General features: G+C 43.3%; 4 protein-coding genes across 4 annotated transcripts; 2 read left to right on the top strand and 2 right to left on the bottom strand.

Moving 5' to 3' along the window:
• Window positions 1–54: 54 nt before the first annotated feature.
• On the bottom strand, window positions 55–2,629 carry LOC114434848 (kelch-like protein 23). Its single transcript, XM_028404279.1, has 3 exons — window positions 1,516–2,629; window positions 1,011–1,422; window positions 55–926 (listed from the first exon to the last, which is right to left on the bottom strand). Exons 1-3 carry the CDS (start codon window positions 2,468–2,470, stop codon window positions 623–625), a joined length of 1,671 nt encoding a protein of 556 aa, XP_028260080.1. The 5' UTR covers window positions 2,471–2,629; the 3' UTR covers window positions 55–622.
• A 102-nt stretch (window positions 2,630–2,731) lies between these two features.
• On the top strand, window positions 2,732–4,320 carry lsm7 (LSM7 homolog, U6 small nuclear RNA and mRNA degradation associated). The gene is made up of 4 exons (XM_028404122.1): window positions 2,732–2,790; window positions 3,049–3,139; window positions 3,224–3,295; window positions 3,869–4,320. Exons 1-4 carry the CDS (start codon window positions 2,785–2,787, stop codon window positions 4,009–4,011), a joined length of 312 nt encoding a protein of 103 aa, XP_028259923.1. The 5' UTR covers window positions 2,732–2,784; the 3' UTR covers window positions 4,012–4,320.
• Window positions 4,321–6,151: 1,831 nt separating this feature from the next.
• Window positions 6,152–11,308, top strand: tmprss9 (transmembrane serine protease 9). Its single transcript, XM_028403708.1, has 16 exons — window positions 6,152–6,179; window positions 6,210–6,308; window positions 6,417–6,544; window positions 6,620–6,687; window positions 6,757–6,932; window positions 7,082–7,126; window positions 7,301–7,414; window positions 7,555–7,720; window positions 7,904–8,178; window positions 8,304–8,446; window positions 8,847–9,132; window positions 9,211–9,324; window positions 9,403–9,571; window positions 9,653–9,918; window positions 10,015–10,151; window positions 10,800–11,308. Exons 1-16 carry the CDS (start codon window positions 6,152–6,154, stop codon window positions 10,959–10,961), a joined length of 2,376 nt encoding a protein of 791 aa, XP_028259509.1. The 3' UTR covers window positions 10,962–11,308.
• Window positions 11,309–11,438: 130 nt separating this feature from the next.
• Window positions 11,439–13,184, bottom strand: timm13 (translocase of inner mitochondrial membrane 13 homolog (yeast)). Its single transcript, XM_028403710.1, has 3 exons — window positions 12,952–13,184; window positions 12,611–12,679; window positions 11,439–12,449 (listed from the first exon to the last, which is right to left on the bottom strand). The coding sequence occupies exons 1-3, from the start codon at window positions 13,069–13,071 to the stop codon at window positions 12,351–12,353; spliced, it is 288 nt and encodes a 95-aa protein (XP_028259511.1). The 5' UTR covers window positions 13,072–13,184; the 3' UTR covers window positions 11,439–12,350.
• Between the last annotated feature and the right edge of the window lie 3,462 nt (window positions 13,185–16,646).

The following is a 16,646-nucleotide window of genomic DNA, read 5'->3' as shown; positions in this document are numbered from 1 at the left end:
GCTGATCCCCTGAACAACTCACTTAGAGACCCCCTAGGATTTATTGTGTTTTTCTTTTTTTTATTAACTATAAAAGCAGGAGAAATGTTTCCGTGAAAGTTACACTTGTGAGTGCGCATGAATGCTTTGTTGATTGTGTGGCCAGTTGAACAGTTTTAATAAATGACTCCTATTTAATAAATTGGCACCGATCTCTTGACTGTATGTTAATCAGAAAAGTTTTTATAAAGCTTTTATAAAGCTTTTTTTAAATTAATTTCTCTTAAATTAAGTAGGCTGTTGTGTATCCCAAAGCCTGCAGGGAGGCTTGTAGTCAGCAGTCTTGTGACAGAAGGTCATTTTTTTTGCAGGCTGTCTTTGGTTGATTGAATGTAAATAGTTAAATGCGTTCAATATGTGGAGCTCAAACCTTTTTAAATATTGTAACGCCTATTGTAGCATGTGAACATTGAGTAGCAAATACAGATCCTGGTTTACTTTAATTTATAATAATAATCAAAGGAATTCAATTTGTTTTTTCTGACTATGATTGTGCTGTTTTCTTACAAGTAAGATGACAAAAAATGCCAGCAGTGAGAAACACCCAAAGATGACCTGGGATCCAGAGAAAGAACACACACCATCACGTGACAAGTCTCATGGTGACACAGCCTCTGATGGGCACAGGACATGGCATTGCATCTTCTACCTCAATGCAGGTGTCTATGTATGGGTCCAGCAGAATCATGTTTGGGAATACTTTGTTACTCCTCCTCTCACTGACCACATATATCTGACCACTCACTGTGGTGCAGCCACAGAAGAACTTCCTGTCCAGACATTCCTCCTCTATCACAGTCCACTCATCTGTCTCCACATCAAAACGCAGGGCTTGGCCTCCAAATAGGTAGAGGGCACCATTGAGCTCGGTGGCAACCACATCATATCTGGAGAAGGGTGCACCAGATACTTTTATTTTGAAAGAGTATGTCAGAACAATGAGTTGATGTGTGAGATGAAAATTCACTTACCTTGGAAATGGAGAAAAGGAGACCACATCCCACTGATCCTCCTTCACATGATACCTCTGAATCCCAGCGTACACCTCCCCGTTCTCATCCAGGCCACACGCCACATAGATGCACCATCCCAGAACTGCAGCCCCGGCCCTCTCCACTGCCCTCACCATGGGGCTCACCACCTCCCAACCCTCCTCTGATCCAAGCACCAGTCTTTCCACATCGGCCACAAGACCTTCGTCCATGCTGCCACCTAGGACATACAGCACTGAATCCAGCCCTACAGAGCAGTGGCTGTGTCTGGACTTTTGCAGGGCTGGCCCATCTAACCAGCGATGGTTCTCACATTCATATATTCTGACCCAGTCCACACTGAACCACAGCACGTCCCGGAAGTAGCCGCCTGTCACAACCACACTGTCTCCTGCATAATGAAACAATACATCAGATGTACATAGCGTGTGTTATGTTATCTTTTCTAGTAGGGAAACCTCTGCATTTACACACTGCATCCTACCTACTGCAGCCACAGAGTACTGTGTGAGGTTCCTCCTCTGAAGAGGTGCACAGTCCTGCCACCGACCACTGAGCGGGTGAAACTGGTACAGAGCCTGTTGTTCCTGGTCATGAGGCCCGCCCAGGATGTAGACGGTCTCTCTGGCCCTGGTCCTCCTCAATGACCGGCCCATGGACCAGGATGCTGGGAAGTGTTCGTTCAGCTTGCTGATGAGCTTGGCTCTGGGGTCAGAGCTTTTCATTCTGGTCAAAAGTTCAGTGATAAATGATAGCGATAGAGTCTCAGGCCTCACCAGCTCTACAAGCTCCAGAAAATGTTCTTCTCGTTTAGGGTCAAAGGACACCCAGTGTAGGATGGCCTCCAGGGCCTGGTCGTCTTTATGAATGCCCAGGTCATCACTGGCGAGTAGATCTGCTAAGGCGTCCTTTGAAAGGGACAGAAAATCCTCTTCAGTGGAGATAGCAGAAAAATGTGTGAGCGCCACCAGCCGTGCTGCTGTGTACAGCTGAGTGCAGCCCAACTGCCAGGCGTACGCCATCATTCCCAGACAGTTACTGAGGTGCAGCTCACGCTCTAAAAACTTGCAGCACAGCAGTCTGGCTCGCTCCAGCTGTAAAAAGTCTGCAGTCACAAGGATCCCCAGAACGTTTTCTCTGTCTAAATTTAGGCTGTACGTCTTAGTGTAGTTCATTAAGACTGTGAAGTGCTGCAAACAAACACCTCTGATCTCTACCTGCCTCTTGTTGCTCTCCACACCACAGCCAAAGAAAAGAGCCCTGAAGTAGGGGCTCTGGTGGGCCAGAAGTTGACGACTGACATAGAAATGCTCTCCTTCTACCTGCAGAACAGTATCAGGGATTACCCCCACACCCTCTTCATCCTCTTCTACTCTGTTTATTTGCTCTGAAGAAAGTGTCAGTCTAAAGCTTTTTGGTTTCAGCTCAGTGTCAGCCATGTCGAGTGTCCCGTCCTTCCTCTGCTACACAACACACCAACTACAGTTATTAATAGTTTCCCTCTGACCGACTGCTGGCTGAACACACCCAGGAAAAGGGTCCACGAGATGCTAATTATAACACCAGGATGACAAAGATGTATAATTTAACGCTGTTAAACTGCTGTTAAAGTACTAAACTAAACATCACTGACATGTTATAGAAGCCAATAAACTGATACCAAACATACTGGCGACGTCACTGACGGCGCTCGACGATTTGATTGGTGGAACCTTCTGAGGTCAAAGTTTAACTTCCGTGTCAAACAGCTAACATGGCGGTGAGTCCGTATGAATTTTGCTCTTATTCAGACATCTCTTTTCCTATTAATCCGTATATAGTATCTGGTTTGTTGTTAGACAGTAACTGTTTATACCAATCATGACCCGAGGTATTGAACAGGTATACGAAATTACTTTACCCCGTTTTCTCCTATTTGCTAACGTAGCTAGCCATGCTAAGCTAAGCTCCGGCTGAGTTTGTGTGCTGTTAGCTTGCATGCGTGTGTGAACAAACGCCGTGTTTCTGCTCTGTGCAGGATAAAGAAAAGAAGAAAAAGGAGAGCATATTCGACTTGTCCAAATACATCGACAAGACGATTCGTGTGAAGTTTCAAGGAGGACGAGAAGGTTGGTTGTAGTTTACTCGTGTAGTTTGTGGTTCGTCAATTGAATCTATTCTAACTAATGCTCGGATATGTCTTTCCCTCCCAGCCAGCGGTGTCCTGAAAGGGTTTGATCCTCTGTTGAACCTGGTGCTGGACGGCACAATCGAGTATATGCGCGGTAAGTGGATACAAGCACTCAGACACGGTCGATAATGTGTTAAAGAGAAGGTAATGCAGTAGTGACTGGTTCAGTTTGTGCTTTATGTGACAAAAACCCATTGTTAACAAACGTACTAGTACATTTGTTCCATGTTATTTGTGTTTCCCAACCCCACAGGATACAGTGGAAAAAGGCGATTGTAGCTGAGTAAAGTCTAGATTGCAACTGCAACTGCAGTTGTGTTTTAAATATGTGTATTTCCAGAATAACGTATCCATAAAAGTTAAAGGACTTTAAATTCAGTGGATAATTGTTCGGATTGATATTTACACATCCTAAATCATGTTGTAGGAGTTACAGCTTTTGCAGCAGATTTGCTGATTTAAGGCAACACTGTGTGATTAGATTCAGCTTTCAGCTCCTGCTGTAGTTCTTGTCATTAAGGTCTGAAACACACATTTGTGCCTGAACTCTGTGGCTCTATCCTTTGAAGGCTGAATGTGACTTTGTGGCACATGCTGGTGGGCACATTTTACACGTTCCTTTAAATGTGGACTTTGAATGTGTTCCCTGTTTCTCTCATGTATTCAGATCCAGATGACCAGCTGAAGCTGACAGAAGACACCAGGCAGCTGGGGCTGGTGGTCTGCAGAGGAACCTCCGTTGTGCTAATCTGTCCTCAGGATGGCATGGAGGCCATTCCAAACCCCTTCATACAGCAGCAGGATGGCTAACACGCAAGCTGTACACACACACACATACACTCACCATGCACATGATTTTCTTTCTTTTTTGTACATTTATTTTTAATAATAACTGTAGCAGTTCATACAACAAAGCAGCTGTCTTGTGTTCATCAGCAAAACGTCATTGAATGCACTTCACTTTTATTTCTGTATGTGGTGTACAAATTTACAAAGATTTGTGTTTGAGGAGTCCACAAGTCTGGGAAGTGTTAACAGTAAAATTTTCTTTTTATCTACAACATTTTTATTGTTCTTTGTTTTGATAAAAAAAAATAAAGTGGAAAATAACGTAAAGGATGCTGGACCATGTACGTTTTGTTCTTGTAGTATGAGGATCTGTGGGTGACAACATTGTAAAACAATCGTTTTGATTATTTGGTTAGCTCCACTGCAGTTGTGTTAAACAGATCAGCTTGAATCTTGTACAGTTAGTCTGAAATATATACACTGTCTATCTAACCTGGTCAACATTAAATTATTGTAAGGAAATGTTGGGAAAATTAGCATATAGTTACTGTCATCCTTGTAATTTCCTGACCAATGCCATATTCACTGGATCTTTTTTTCTAATTTGTGATTTTTGAAAAAGTGTGTTGGCTGTCTGCATACTGATAGAGGGACAGTGGTATTAACAGCTTTAAGCAGGGTGGGGGGGATAGTCTCAGTAAACTTATTTACCTTTGGTTTGGTTGTTCCTTTGAGAGATTTGGACATTTGAACATTAGACAAACACTACATTTAGGTGTTGAATTCAACCGAAAAAGCACTTGGTTTCTGTGGTTTTTTTTTATGAACAATGCATCTTGAATAAGGCACCCAGTTTAAATTACCACATACAGTCCTTTGAGTGTAAAATATGTGGTGATACTGTGCGTAATGAGCTGTTTTTTTAATGTCACTCCCTCTCTCACAGCCAGCTAAAGTGCGGTAGATTAATTAAGTCAGAGAAAGGCACCTGAACTGGTTGGAGTGTCCCACTGAAAGCACCCCCATGGTTTGCCAGGTGTTGTGAGGCCGGGACTTGGGAGTCAGGAATAAAAAAGGCAGGATTCCTTCAGGCTTCGCCCCTCCTCTGCTGCTCAGTCACTGTGTCAATGGAGCACAGCGCATAAGGGGAGTACTGAGCTCCACTCAGCAGCGCTTCTAACATCAGTTCTTGGATCCATTTCGATGTAATGAAGGTTTAGCGGGTGTTTATTATTCATGTGGAGACAATGGAAGCTCTGAGGTGACATAAGAAATGCCTGTGCACATAGGGGTGTGACCAAAGGGATCAAGACGGATGGAAGGAGGCTCGGTCGAGGCTTTCTGGAGCCGAGTAGATTTCTTCAAGTAAACAGAAAAGGTGAGATCCCCGCGGCTCGGACGCGGCACGCCCCTTGGCTGGTGGAACAAATAGCGGACCGCTCAGCCCTGTAGCCTCGTCCTCCATCGGTGTTATCTCTTATTCTTGTGTCCGCCGAGAACTTAAACGTATCGTGAATGTCACAGCAATGAGAGAAGAAAGAGGTGAGTGAGTCTACTTCAGAACATAAAGCCTGTATTGTTTGACGCCGCACAGCGTGATGCACCTGGAGTCACTGTGCGTAACGCACAGGTCCACTAAATGTCCTCCTCGTCCAGATAATCTGTAGAAGTGTAGAAGGACAGTTTGCTTTTTTTAATAGTGATCTTTTTCCACACTTGATGTGTGTGAATGCCAAGCAACATGGCCTCTTTGGTCTCTTTTACGCACAACCGCAACACACAATGTCAGCCAGCTCTGCTAGTGGAAATGTTGCAGTTGATGTCTCTGAGACTTTTCCTCTGGGTTACCTCCAGCTCTTGTGAGCGCGCCTTGAAATGCTGTTTTCAATGTTATAGAGAGTCGAAATCTGATGTCATAGAATAACTTTCTTTAGGTTGAGCTTCATGGGACGATTAAAATATTTGTTTTGGATTCTTTTATTGTGACAACAAAACTGAAGCTACAGCTCACCGTAGTGAGAGAAGGGACTTAGGGACTTAAAGGGATTTTTATGTTTTCTGTTCTTTCTTTTTGATCAGGCCTGAATCACTTTATCTGTCAGGCATTATGATACTGAAGACAGCTTCATGTGAGTTGTGAGGTTGGTGTTCTGAATCCAACATGGAGGTGAAGAAGGATGGGGGAGGAGGTGGAGGAGGGACTTGGTCGCCTTCAGGAGCATCTTCTGCGCCCTCCAGCTCTGCCTGCTCAAGGAGCTACCCTATAATCTTCCTCATTTTGTTCCTAATTATTGGCATCTTTGTAGGCCTTGTTATAGGTCAGTCTGCACACCACGGTGCTTTTAATTTGTAAATAAGTGATCGAGTAAAGAGCTTAAGGATGCCACCTCCTTGAGCACTAACTGTCTCTCCCCCTTTACTGGCAGCATACTTGGTGCAGGAGCAGCATTATTTCATGGAGACGGTGCAGCTGAAAGGTCTGAAGTATGATGTTGCCCTGCAGGATGAGAACTCCGGTTTCTCCATTGTACTGTCCTCGGTTTTACAGTCCAAGGTTGGTGCTGATTGACAACAAGCAAAATCTTTCCTATTAAAAGATGTTAAAAAGGCAATTTTCCCTTTTTTTCAGATTAAAAATGTCTTCACTGCCTCAGCTATATCACATCACTATGTTGACTGCAGTATTGTTGCCTATGGGTAAGTGAAAGCTGAAGTATTTTAATAAAACAACAAAAAGCATTAAACTGATAGGATTTTTCTTCCCAGTAACATTAATGGTGACGTGATGGCAACATTCAGACTGGTCTTCAGGGTGTCCAAGATCCAGCAGTATTCAGACAACTTTGTTCAGGACTTGCTGAGAGCAGGGCTCAGCTCAGTGATGCACGGGAACCCACTGGAGGTGCCAGGGTTTGGACAGATCAGCGCTATCGTTGTACTGGGTACTACATCCATACTGTCATCAGTTGACTGTCTGTGGGTGTGTGTGAGTGTGTGAGTGACAAAAATAGGACACAGTTATGACAATGTGTTGTCCCAGTTCCTTTATAGTCATCAGGTTATCTAATGGTTTTTCCACCTACTTCCTCAGGAGCAAGTGGGAAGTCATTCTATGTTATTGGAGATGAGATGATAGGTAAGTTATCTCACAACAAAAAAGAAAACTCTCTAATTGGAGATACTGACAACTGAATATTTAATAAAACACACGTTGAGTTTCCCTTTAAAAATGTTCTTATTTATTCCCTTAGTGCTTATACCTTGTTTTCCAGCCTTCATGTGACTGTTTTTTCTTGTGTGGGCTCTGTAGCCAGATGTCCTGACAATGCTTTCACCTGTGACAATGGAGAATGTGTCACCAAAATAAATCCAGAGTGTGACTTCACCCCTGACTGTGCAGATGGATCAGATGAAGCTCATTGTGGTGAATGATTGCTCAAACTACAATTGAAATATTTTTCATAGCAGCAACATTGAAAAAGAATTTACTGACACAGAGAAGCTGTGGTATTACCTGCTTTATGTTATTGTAAATTTATTATATTCTGTCATGGTCCCACTCAGCCTGTGGTACACGCCCTGCCATGGGGAGTCGTGTGGTGGGTGGCGAGGACGCTCGGCAAGGAGAGCTGCCATGGCAGGTCAGCCTGAGGCTGCATGGGCGGCACACCTGTGGAGCTTCTGTTATCAGTGAACGCTGGCTGGTCAGTGCAGCACACTGCTTTGAGAGGTAGGCAGCTGCAGTTGTTCCTTTTCTTTTTAGGGATGTAGGATAAAATAGTGTTTTCCTTGAGAGCAAAGGCTCCAGTTTATTTATTATTATTATTATTATTTATTTTTTGCTAATTTTAACAACAAAAAGAGAGCGAGCATGAGGTAATAAATAATAAATGTACACTTTTGCAATTTTTAGGGACAATGACCCCAGAGAGTGGACGGCACTGGTCGGAGCACAGCTGGTGAGCGGCGAGGAGCTGGAGGCCAAAATAATTAACATCAAGTCGCTAATTGTGTCTCCAGACTACAACCCCATGACCAATGACAACGATGTGACGGTGCTGGAGCTGGAGACTTCTCTCACCTTCAGCTCTCGCATCCAACCTGTCTGCTTGCCCTCCCTGTCTCATGTGTTTGTGCCCGGTCAGAGCTGCATGGTGTCAGGTTGGGGGGCTTTGCACCAGTTTAACAGTGAGTCTGCACAACAAACGAATTTAGACTGTTGTGTTCTGTAACATTATTGCTCTGCATTTGAACTGCATGTTAAAATCTGATCAGTGTATGTAATTGGGATTCATTTGTCCTGTGTCATTCAGCTGAGGTTCCTTCCATGCTGCAGAAAGCATTGGTGAAGATCATTGACTCCAAGGTGTGCAATAAGTCCTCAGTGTACAGAGGTGCTGTTACTCACAATATGATGTGTGCTGGATTCCTGCAGGGCAAAGTGGACTCATGTCAGGTCAGTGGATTTTCCACCGCTCTGTAATAACAGTTCACGTAAGGTGTGTACAGTAACATAAGATATCATCTTACATGTTCATACAATACATTATTGTTGTGAGGGGAAAATGTGTGTATACATACACGGAACATCTCTTCTTCTATTCTACAGTGAAACTATAAACCTCTGTGTTAACACTGTTCCCACCTTATAAATAGAAGCCTGCTGGCTTTGTTTCTTATTTTCACATGCTGTATGTTGGTTATATTACAGGAAGAAAATGTGGAATTACTTTGCCAAGATTCATATTTACTCTTTACCAACTGATGCACACAGACCATTCACTATAATATATATCCTGTCAGTCAGGACAGAGGGCTTTTCTGCTTCTGAATAAAAAATCATGTGTGTCATGCAGGGTGACTCTGGAGGGCCTCTGGTGTGTGAGGGGGCCCCGGGGCGGTTCTTCCTGGCCGGAGTGGTGAGTTGGGGAGTGGGCTGTGCCCAAGTCAACAGACCTGGAGTTTATTCCCGTGTTACCAGGCTACGCAACTGGATTCTGAGCCACACAGACCCCAGCCTGGTCCAGGACTATATTCAGTATGTTCCCACTGTGCCAGTTCCTGTGACAGAAGTGACCTTTAATAATGTGCCAGCACCCAGAACCGTTGCCATGGATGTGTCGTCAGCTCTAGCACTACCTGGTAATGCCAGCATAGAAACTACTTAGTTATACAGTATACACAGTATCACGTTGATGTTGATCTGTTCTTCATGTATAGTTGTGAACTGCAGTGGAAACTTCCAGTGCAGCTCAACTTCCTGCATCAGCAAGGTTAACCCCGAGTGTGATGGAGTCTCTGACTGCCCCAACAGGGCGGACGAAAGGAACTGTGGTAAATAAAGTTTCATGAAGAACGGTGTGTGTTTGATTTAAAGGACATGAATGGACCTGAGGTGTGTTCCTCTTTCAGACTGCGGTTTGCGCCCTGCGCTGGGTTCCCAGAGGATTGTGGGTGGAGTAACAGCTCGTAGAGGGGAATGGCCATGGATTGGGAGTCTTCAGTACCAGAGGCTTCACCGCTGTGGCGCCACATTGATTCACAATAAGTGGTTACTGACTGCAGCACACTGCTTCAAAAGGTATTATATACAGCTAAATATAAATCACCTCCATTCTACTCACTGCTACTGACAGCGTTCTATCTTACTTCACATCTATAGTGACCAAAGTCCCATTAACTGGGCTGTGAGCTTGGGATCTGTACTAAGATCTGGGGTGGGAGCCCTGGTCATTCCCATCCAGAGGGTGATCATCCACCCAGCTTTCAATGGTACCAACATGGACCATGACGTGGCTCTGCTGGAGCTGGCAGTCCCAGCCCCCATGTCTTACACCATCCAGTCTGTCTGTCTGCCCTCACCAGTGCACCACTTCCTGAAGAACGCAGAGTGCTACATCACAGGCTGGGGATCCATGAGGGAAGGAGGTGAGAGATGAACTGTGGACTCCCACTGACACCAGATCCTGTGTCTGTGTACTGCCTACAGTATCAGGAAAAAAGTGATATTATTCATTTCCACAGGTTCCCTGACCAACCTGCTGCAGAAAGCTGCGGTGAACATCATTGACCAGGTGGACTGCCAGCAGTCATATGGGAACGTTCTGACTCCTAACATGATGTGTGCTGGATTCATGGAAGGAGGCAGGGACACCTGCTTGGTAAGAAGCTGTGCAGCACTCTGTGTGACACAAATAGCTCATTCCCAGTCAGGAAATGGGCTGGACATCTGGATGGCACAGTCTCGGCAGCTTCTGAGAAGCAAAGATTGTGGACAAAGATTACACTAGTGCTCAGGCTCTGGGAAATAGGGCCATGGCTCCGATACATCTTTTTACAGTGGATGGTTAACCAGGTCAGAGCAAAGTAAATCTTGCCCTTTACTCTTTAAAGGTTTCTAGGACTTGCCTTTGGAAAAAAGTAAAGGTGTGTAGATATATGAAGGTTTTGAAACAGCCTTTTTAATGTGGAAAACCAAAGCAATATGGCTGCAATGCTGTGTGACATGCTTATTGCATGGAGATGTATGTTCCTGCTTCTAAAACTACAGACCCCCTCCTCGCCTGCTCCTTTTCTGTAATCTTCTTATGTAAGGGAACCCACATGCATTCCTGTCTCGGTCAGAGCACCTGGCATCTCAGCAGCGATCCAAGTGACATTCTCTTTGTACCTGCTCTGTCTTACTTTCTCCTCTGCCTCCTCCTTAAATATTGTATTCCCCTTTATTTAATGGAGGCTCAACATAAGTATTTTTAATTTTAAATCCAATAACTAGACTGTTGAACTTTCCTTCCTTTTCAATCATCTAGGGAGACTCTGGAGGCCCGCTGACTTGTCGTCAGCTCTCTGGCCAGTGGTTTATTGCTGGAGTGACCAGCTGGGGACACGGATGTGGGCGAAGCGGTTATCCAGGGGTTTACACCCGTGTGACATCTGCCAGGAAATGGATCTCAACATACATACCTTTCTGAAGGAGAAGAAAAAACTGGAGCTGCAGAGAAATAACAAACCATGTGGATACAGTGGAGTTTTTTAATGTTGCATCTTTTCCACAAAACTGTACTGTAATGTACTGTACAAGGACCGGAGTCATGCTAAATGTCAAGCACACACTCAGTTTACGCAGTGCTGACCTGTGTGACCTGCTGGTTATGGGTGCTGTTTGGAGTACTGTGCAATCATCCGATCTGGGAACATACAAGACAAAATCCTGAACTGTGGTCAATGGACAGTCAGCTAACACATGCATGAGTATTTATTGCAGTTATTTATTTTCCTGGCTGGTAAACACACTGTTCATGTATTTTTTTCATTTTGTGAGGGGTTGAGAATATATGTGGTTCATTAATGGGTACATTTGTTTCTATTAGAAAATGGTTGTTTTTGAAACATTGGTTTTCTGGATTGAGCTTGATGAAGGTATTCATGTTTCATTAATGAGAGTGACCTGATGTTTCAAGATTGGTTTATTTCTTTATGAAAACTACCATAGTTCTTTGTCTCTCACACAAACACACAGCAAATGAGGCTTTTCTGGCTTTTACTTTGCATCACAAAATCAGCAGGAAAGTCTGAGTCTGAGTTTCCCAGACGTTTGACAAACTGTGCACACAGAGCTGAAAAGGTGCAGTACCTTTCAGTCTAGAGCAAGTCTGACCCCACCGAAACAAGCCCACTACTGTGGAGGGCAGCAGATAGAGTGACAACTAGAAAACATGCTCAGACAAAACAGTTTTGTTCTCCAGGTGTACTTTGATATAGGACTGATTGGAGGCTTGTGAATGTCAGATTCACAGCTGTGAAAACACTCTGGCTGCTCCTCCTCCTCCCCAATGGTGGCAAATGTTTAGTTTCTCTGAGCACATTCACATAAAGACATACAAACAGTGTTTTAAGGGGCATTTGTTTTGACTGATAAGCATTCTCCTAACAGTTATGGCAACCATGTATCCTAATTGTACAGGCACGGGAAGCACTGAACTTCAGTTAAGAGTGAGTAAATTATGTTAGTAACACTGCAGTAAATGGAGGCCATGGTGCTGCAGCATCATTTCTTTCATAATCTCTTATCCAGGGGGCACAAGGGGTTAATCGTTCAACTAGGAGTTTCCAATAATCCTGAAAAGGGCACGCAGAATACATTTCTAACACAAGATACAACTCAATAAACTGTTCTTAGAGCAAAAATAAAAATGTCCACAAAGACAATGTAATGGCTGAAGTCCACAGGCTCCGCCCGCCTGTATGTGTGAGGTACCACAGCAGACTGGTGCTGCTGCCATAATACACCTCCAGTGGAGCACTGTGCTGGTCCTCGCTGTAAGCAGCAGCCTGAGGAAAGGTACGGGTGAGATGGATGTTCACATGTGAGCTCTTTCCCTCTGCAACCTGGAGTTGTATGTTCGGGACACGGTGTTCCAGGCATCCATATACCGGTCCATGCACATGGCAATACATTTCTGTAAGGGACAGAAAGGATAAACAACAAAAGAGCATAAATAGACTGAGAAATACAGCTGAAAACCACACGTTTCGACAAGTGCAGAGACAAATGCATACAGTCAGTGCCAGTCATAGATTTTAACTTTTAAAATCTGCACATTTGGGGGTCATCACATACCTGCTCAGAGTTGTCCAGTGTGCTCCCAGGTTTACCTATGCACTTCTTGAAACATTTGTCTGTCATTCTCTGAAACACAAAACATGTTGTACTTTATTACTAACTCTTTTTTGTCCTATGAGGGAATACAAAGTTTGAACAGTCAGGGTCAAAAGTACATCTGGTTTCAGAGAGTGTCAGTGACTGCTGGTGAACGTCTATGAGCCACATATCATTAAATAATGCCGGCCGTCTCCATGTTGACAAGATCGACAAATATCTTCTCAGTAAACTTTGCTGCAGTTAACATTTCGCACATTCGGTCCGAAGGCTCAGGACTGCTACTTTCCCCATTCATTTACCTGCAGAAGCTCCTGTGCGTTAGCCACCGCGATCTGGACTTTCACTTGCTCCATGATTGTGCCGGTGTCCATTTTACCGCCCGAACCTCCTGCTGAGAAATCTGAACCGAAGCTGTCCATTTCTATCGATACTGTTACCAAAACTTCGGCTTTTCTACGATTCTTTCGACACACGTGCAGTCAGTCGCTGTTAGCTAACGTTAGTGTTCGTTGCCCTTGACAGAAGCGGAAAACAGGACACGTCATTTCCGCAGAAGCTGAATCATGGGAAATGTAGTTTCTAGTGAGTAGAGACGGCAGGCGCTAAGAAATGAAGGAAATGCGGCTACAAAAAGCCTCTGGCCCTATTGACTCGAAAAAATCGTTAGTTGATGAAAAAAAGAAAGCAAACGTGAGATTATAACTATTATAGTGTCACAGTACCATCTTTTTTAACTTTCCAGGAGAGTTTGGCTTGTGTGATATTATTTGCTTCATCTGTTGTCTCTAGCAGATAAATTATCACTTGGCGATGGAACATGTGTCACTAACTTCTCCACTACACTTCACCTGTCGCTGGCACACATTGAGATTTATACACCTAGATCCTCTTTACTGACTTCAGCTCTTTGCAGACACAAAACACATCCTGCATGGTTTTTGTGCTAAAATGCAACTCAAGCTGCTTGATAGATGGTCAAAGTATTGGCATGGTATATTAGTATGAGCTTTCTAACCACCAGAATACGTAGAATTAACTCTTAAAACATACAGGATATGCAAACCATTCTGTTGTCAGTTGCATTTCATCTTTACATCTGATGCTCAAACCTGGTGACTTATATTGTTTTATTATTTTTGTATATTTTGTATATTTTGTGTATTTTTTAGCCAGACTAATGAGAGTAGAGGAGAGGTCAGAGGGTGAGAGGAAAACTGCTCAGTGGATCATGTTTGTGCCCCCCTACAGCATAGGCCTATAGCAGCATAGCTGTGCTAAAAGTTAAGATTTTATCAGCCCTATGACACCTGTTATACCTGTGGCTCAGTAACTGTAACTATACCTACCAGCTCTACACACTATGTTTAAGGCTAACTATACGCCTTACTAAACAGAAAAGTTTTAAGTCTAGAACAGGAGAGATTTGATCCCTTTGGCTGCTTCCTGTCAGAACTCCAGCTGCTGCATTCAGGATCAGCTGCAGACTGTTGATGGAGTAATGTGGACATCCAGACAATAATGAGTTGCAGTAGTCCAGTCTTGAAGTGACAAAAGCATGGATGAGCTTTTCAGCATCACTCTGAGAGAGGATGCTCCTGATCTTAGCAATATTACGCAGGTGAAAGAAAGCGGTCTTGGAGATCTGTTTAATATGAGAGACAAACGACATGTCTTGATCAAAGATAACTCTGAGGTTCCTCACAGGAGGCCAAAGTAATTCCATCCAGAGAGAAAGTATTATCTGATAATCTAGTTCTGAGATGTTTAGGTCCAAAAACAATGACCTCAGTCTTGTCCGAGTTTAATAGTAGTAGTAGATAATCACCAAATAAACAAAATGAACAAAAACACTTAGCAGACATAAGTAAATCTTAAACAAAGTGTACCACTGACTTGAATAGAATAGAATAGAATAGAATTAAAGAGCCGTGAAGACAGAATCAGAATCAGAATCAGAATTCCTTTATTTATCCCCAAGGGGAAATTCTTTTTTGTTAGAGACAAATAGAAATCAAAGATGAAATTGAAATATATAATAAATATCTAAATACCTATCCCTGAGTTGTATCTAAAGAATAAGAACATATTTACTATTGTATAAAAAACCTTCACATAGTAAAGAGCATGACATGAATATACCAGTATGAATGTACAGTGTCTGAGTTACTGTTATAGTTAGATATAGAGTTCAGTAGTCTGATTGAGACGGGCAGGAATGACTTCCTGTGTCTCTCAGTGGTGCATCGTGGGAGTCGGAGTCTGTTGCTGAACAAGCGCCTGACTGTAGCTGGTCAGCACAGTGTGGAGCGGGTGAGAGGGACAGTCCAGTATAGACAGGTGTATTATTAAATAACATTAAGGCCATTGATAATGTAGACAGTAATTGTCTTTACGTGTTAAAAGAGGATTTGTGGTCTGCGCTCTGTTGCATGCAGCAGTGCTCCGGGCACGTTTGCCACACGGTGGCGATATATTCCAGTGAATATACCCTCAGGTCTAAATCTCTGACTATGAATGTGGACTGTAATTTGAGCTCTTTTAAAACGTGCAACACATAACTATTAAAAAATACATTGATATTTCTTATAGAAACATGACCTATTTTTCTTAGACATGTATTGAACAAGAGTTTTGTCCCAATCCTACACAGCAGGAGGTTTAAAAAAAAAAAAAAAAAAAATAAACACATGTCCTCTTTGCACCATCTTGTCCTAATGGAAAAATAAAACAATTAAAAGAGTCAATCTCACACTAAAACAACATAGCGAGCAGCAATGGACTACAGAAATAGAAAGTCATCGGAACCTTTGCACTGTTTGTTGTCGAGGCCCTGGGTGTGTTAAAGGACGACCCCCTCCAAGGACCCCCTCAACTTGTGTTTCAGACAGGATGACCTCACTGAGGAGACCACCTGCTTAGAGCGAACAAATATGTGGTATAAGTGAGTCTGCTGGCAACAATGAAGTGACGGTTACTGTCATCTAAACACAGCCCTTTGCTGCAATGCTGGGGCCGTTGAAGAATAATTGTGGGGGGTCTGATTAGTGGCGTGCCTGCCTAACAGTATTTAATGACCAGTTATACAATGCTTGCAGCACAGACACACACACATACAGTCCTCAGACATGTTTGGCTTCAAGCCATGCGGCCATGAGGGGGAAGGGGAGGTTAAAGTGCAGCAAAATGAATTAACCCTAGATTACAATCATGAGTTCATTAATCTAATCTGCTTAAATTCTTAATCTCCTTTAGGCACACTTGTGTGTATGAAAGCATTTGGCCTGGACGGGCTACAAAGGAGGCTTCAACATGCACAATGGTTATGAGAAAAACCAACGAGTTTGTTTACTGGTGTCAAATTTTGAGGTTAGAGCAGACTGTCAGTGTTTACTCCAGGACTTTCAAGACATTTGGTAACTTGAGATATAAATGCAAAGATGACTCAAAAAAAACATACACACACTTGTCCACACAAACTTTGACAGCTGAGAAACAGCAGCAGTGTTTAATCTTCAAAAGCAGCTGCTGAGTGACAGTAAGAGGGAGTGAAAAACAGGCAGAGAGAGGGAGGAGGGGGAACCTGAGACACAAGGCTTCCGCCTGGAGTTCAGTCACAGACAGGCTCTTCTAGTCAGTGTGACTGGGTTAACAGTAAACAACCCCAGAGAACCTCTGTTGTTTAAGCACAATACTAAGAATACATAAAAAAAATACTTAAAACTACTAGCAAATAATTAAAAAATCCATGTACTTTCTATGATCTTTTTAATAGTCATGATTTCTTGGAAAGTTCCCAGTATTGACACAGTATGAGAAGCTGCTTGCCTGACACACCTAAACAGGCCATTATAATGTCATCAGTCACACCTGTAGACATGTTCGGATATGTGCCAACAAAGTATTTGGATACTGGATAAAAAACCTCAACAGCAACTTTGCAGCGTCTGCGTTGTGTCGTGTTTTAGGCTGTCTGGACTGTCCTTGTATGTGTGCG

Source organism: Parambassis ranga, chromosome 4, assembly GCF_900634625.1.
Source record: "Parambassis ranga chromosome 4, fParRan2.1, whole genome shotgun sequence".
Taxonomy (NCBI): domain Eukaryota; kingdom Metazoa; phylum Chordata; class Actinopteri; family Ambassidae; genus Parambassis; species Parambassis ranga.
This window is presented reverse-complemented; position numbering and strand designations above follow the sequence as displayed.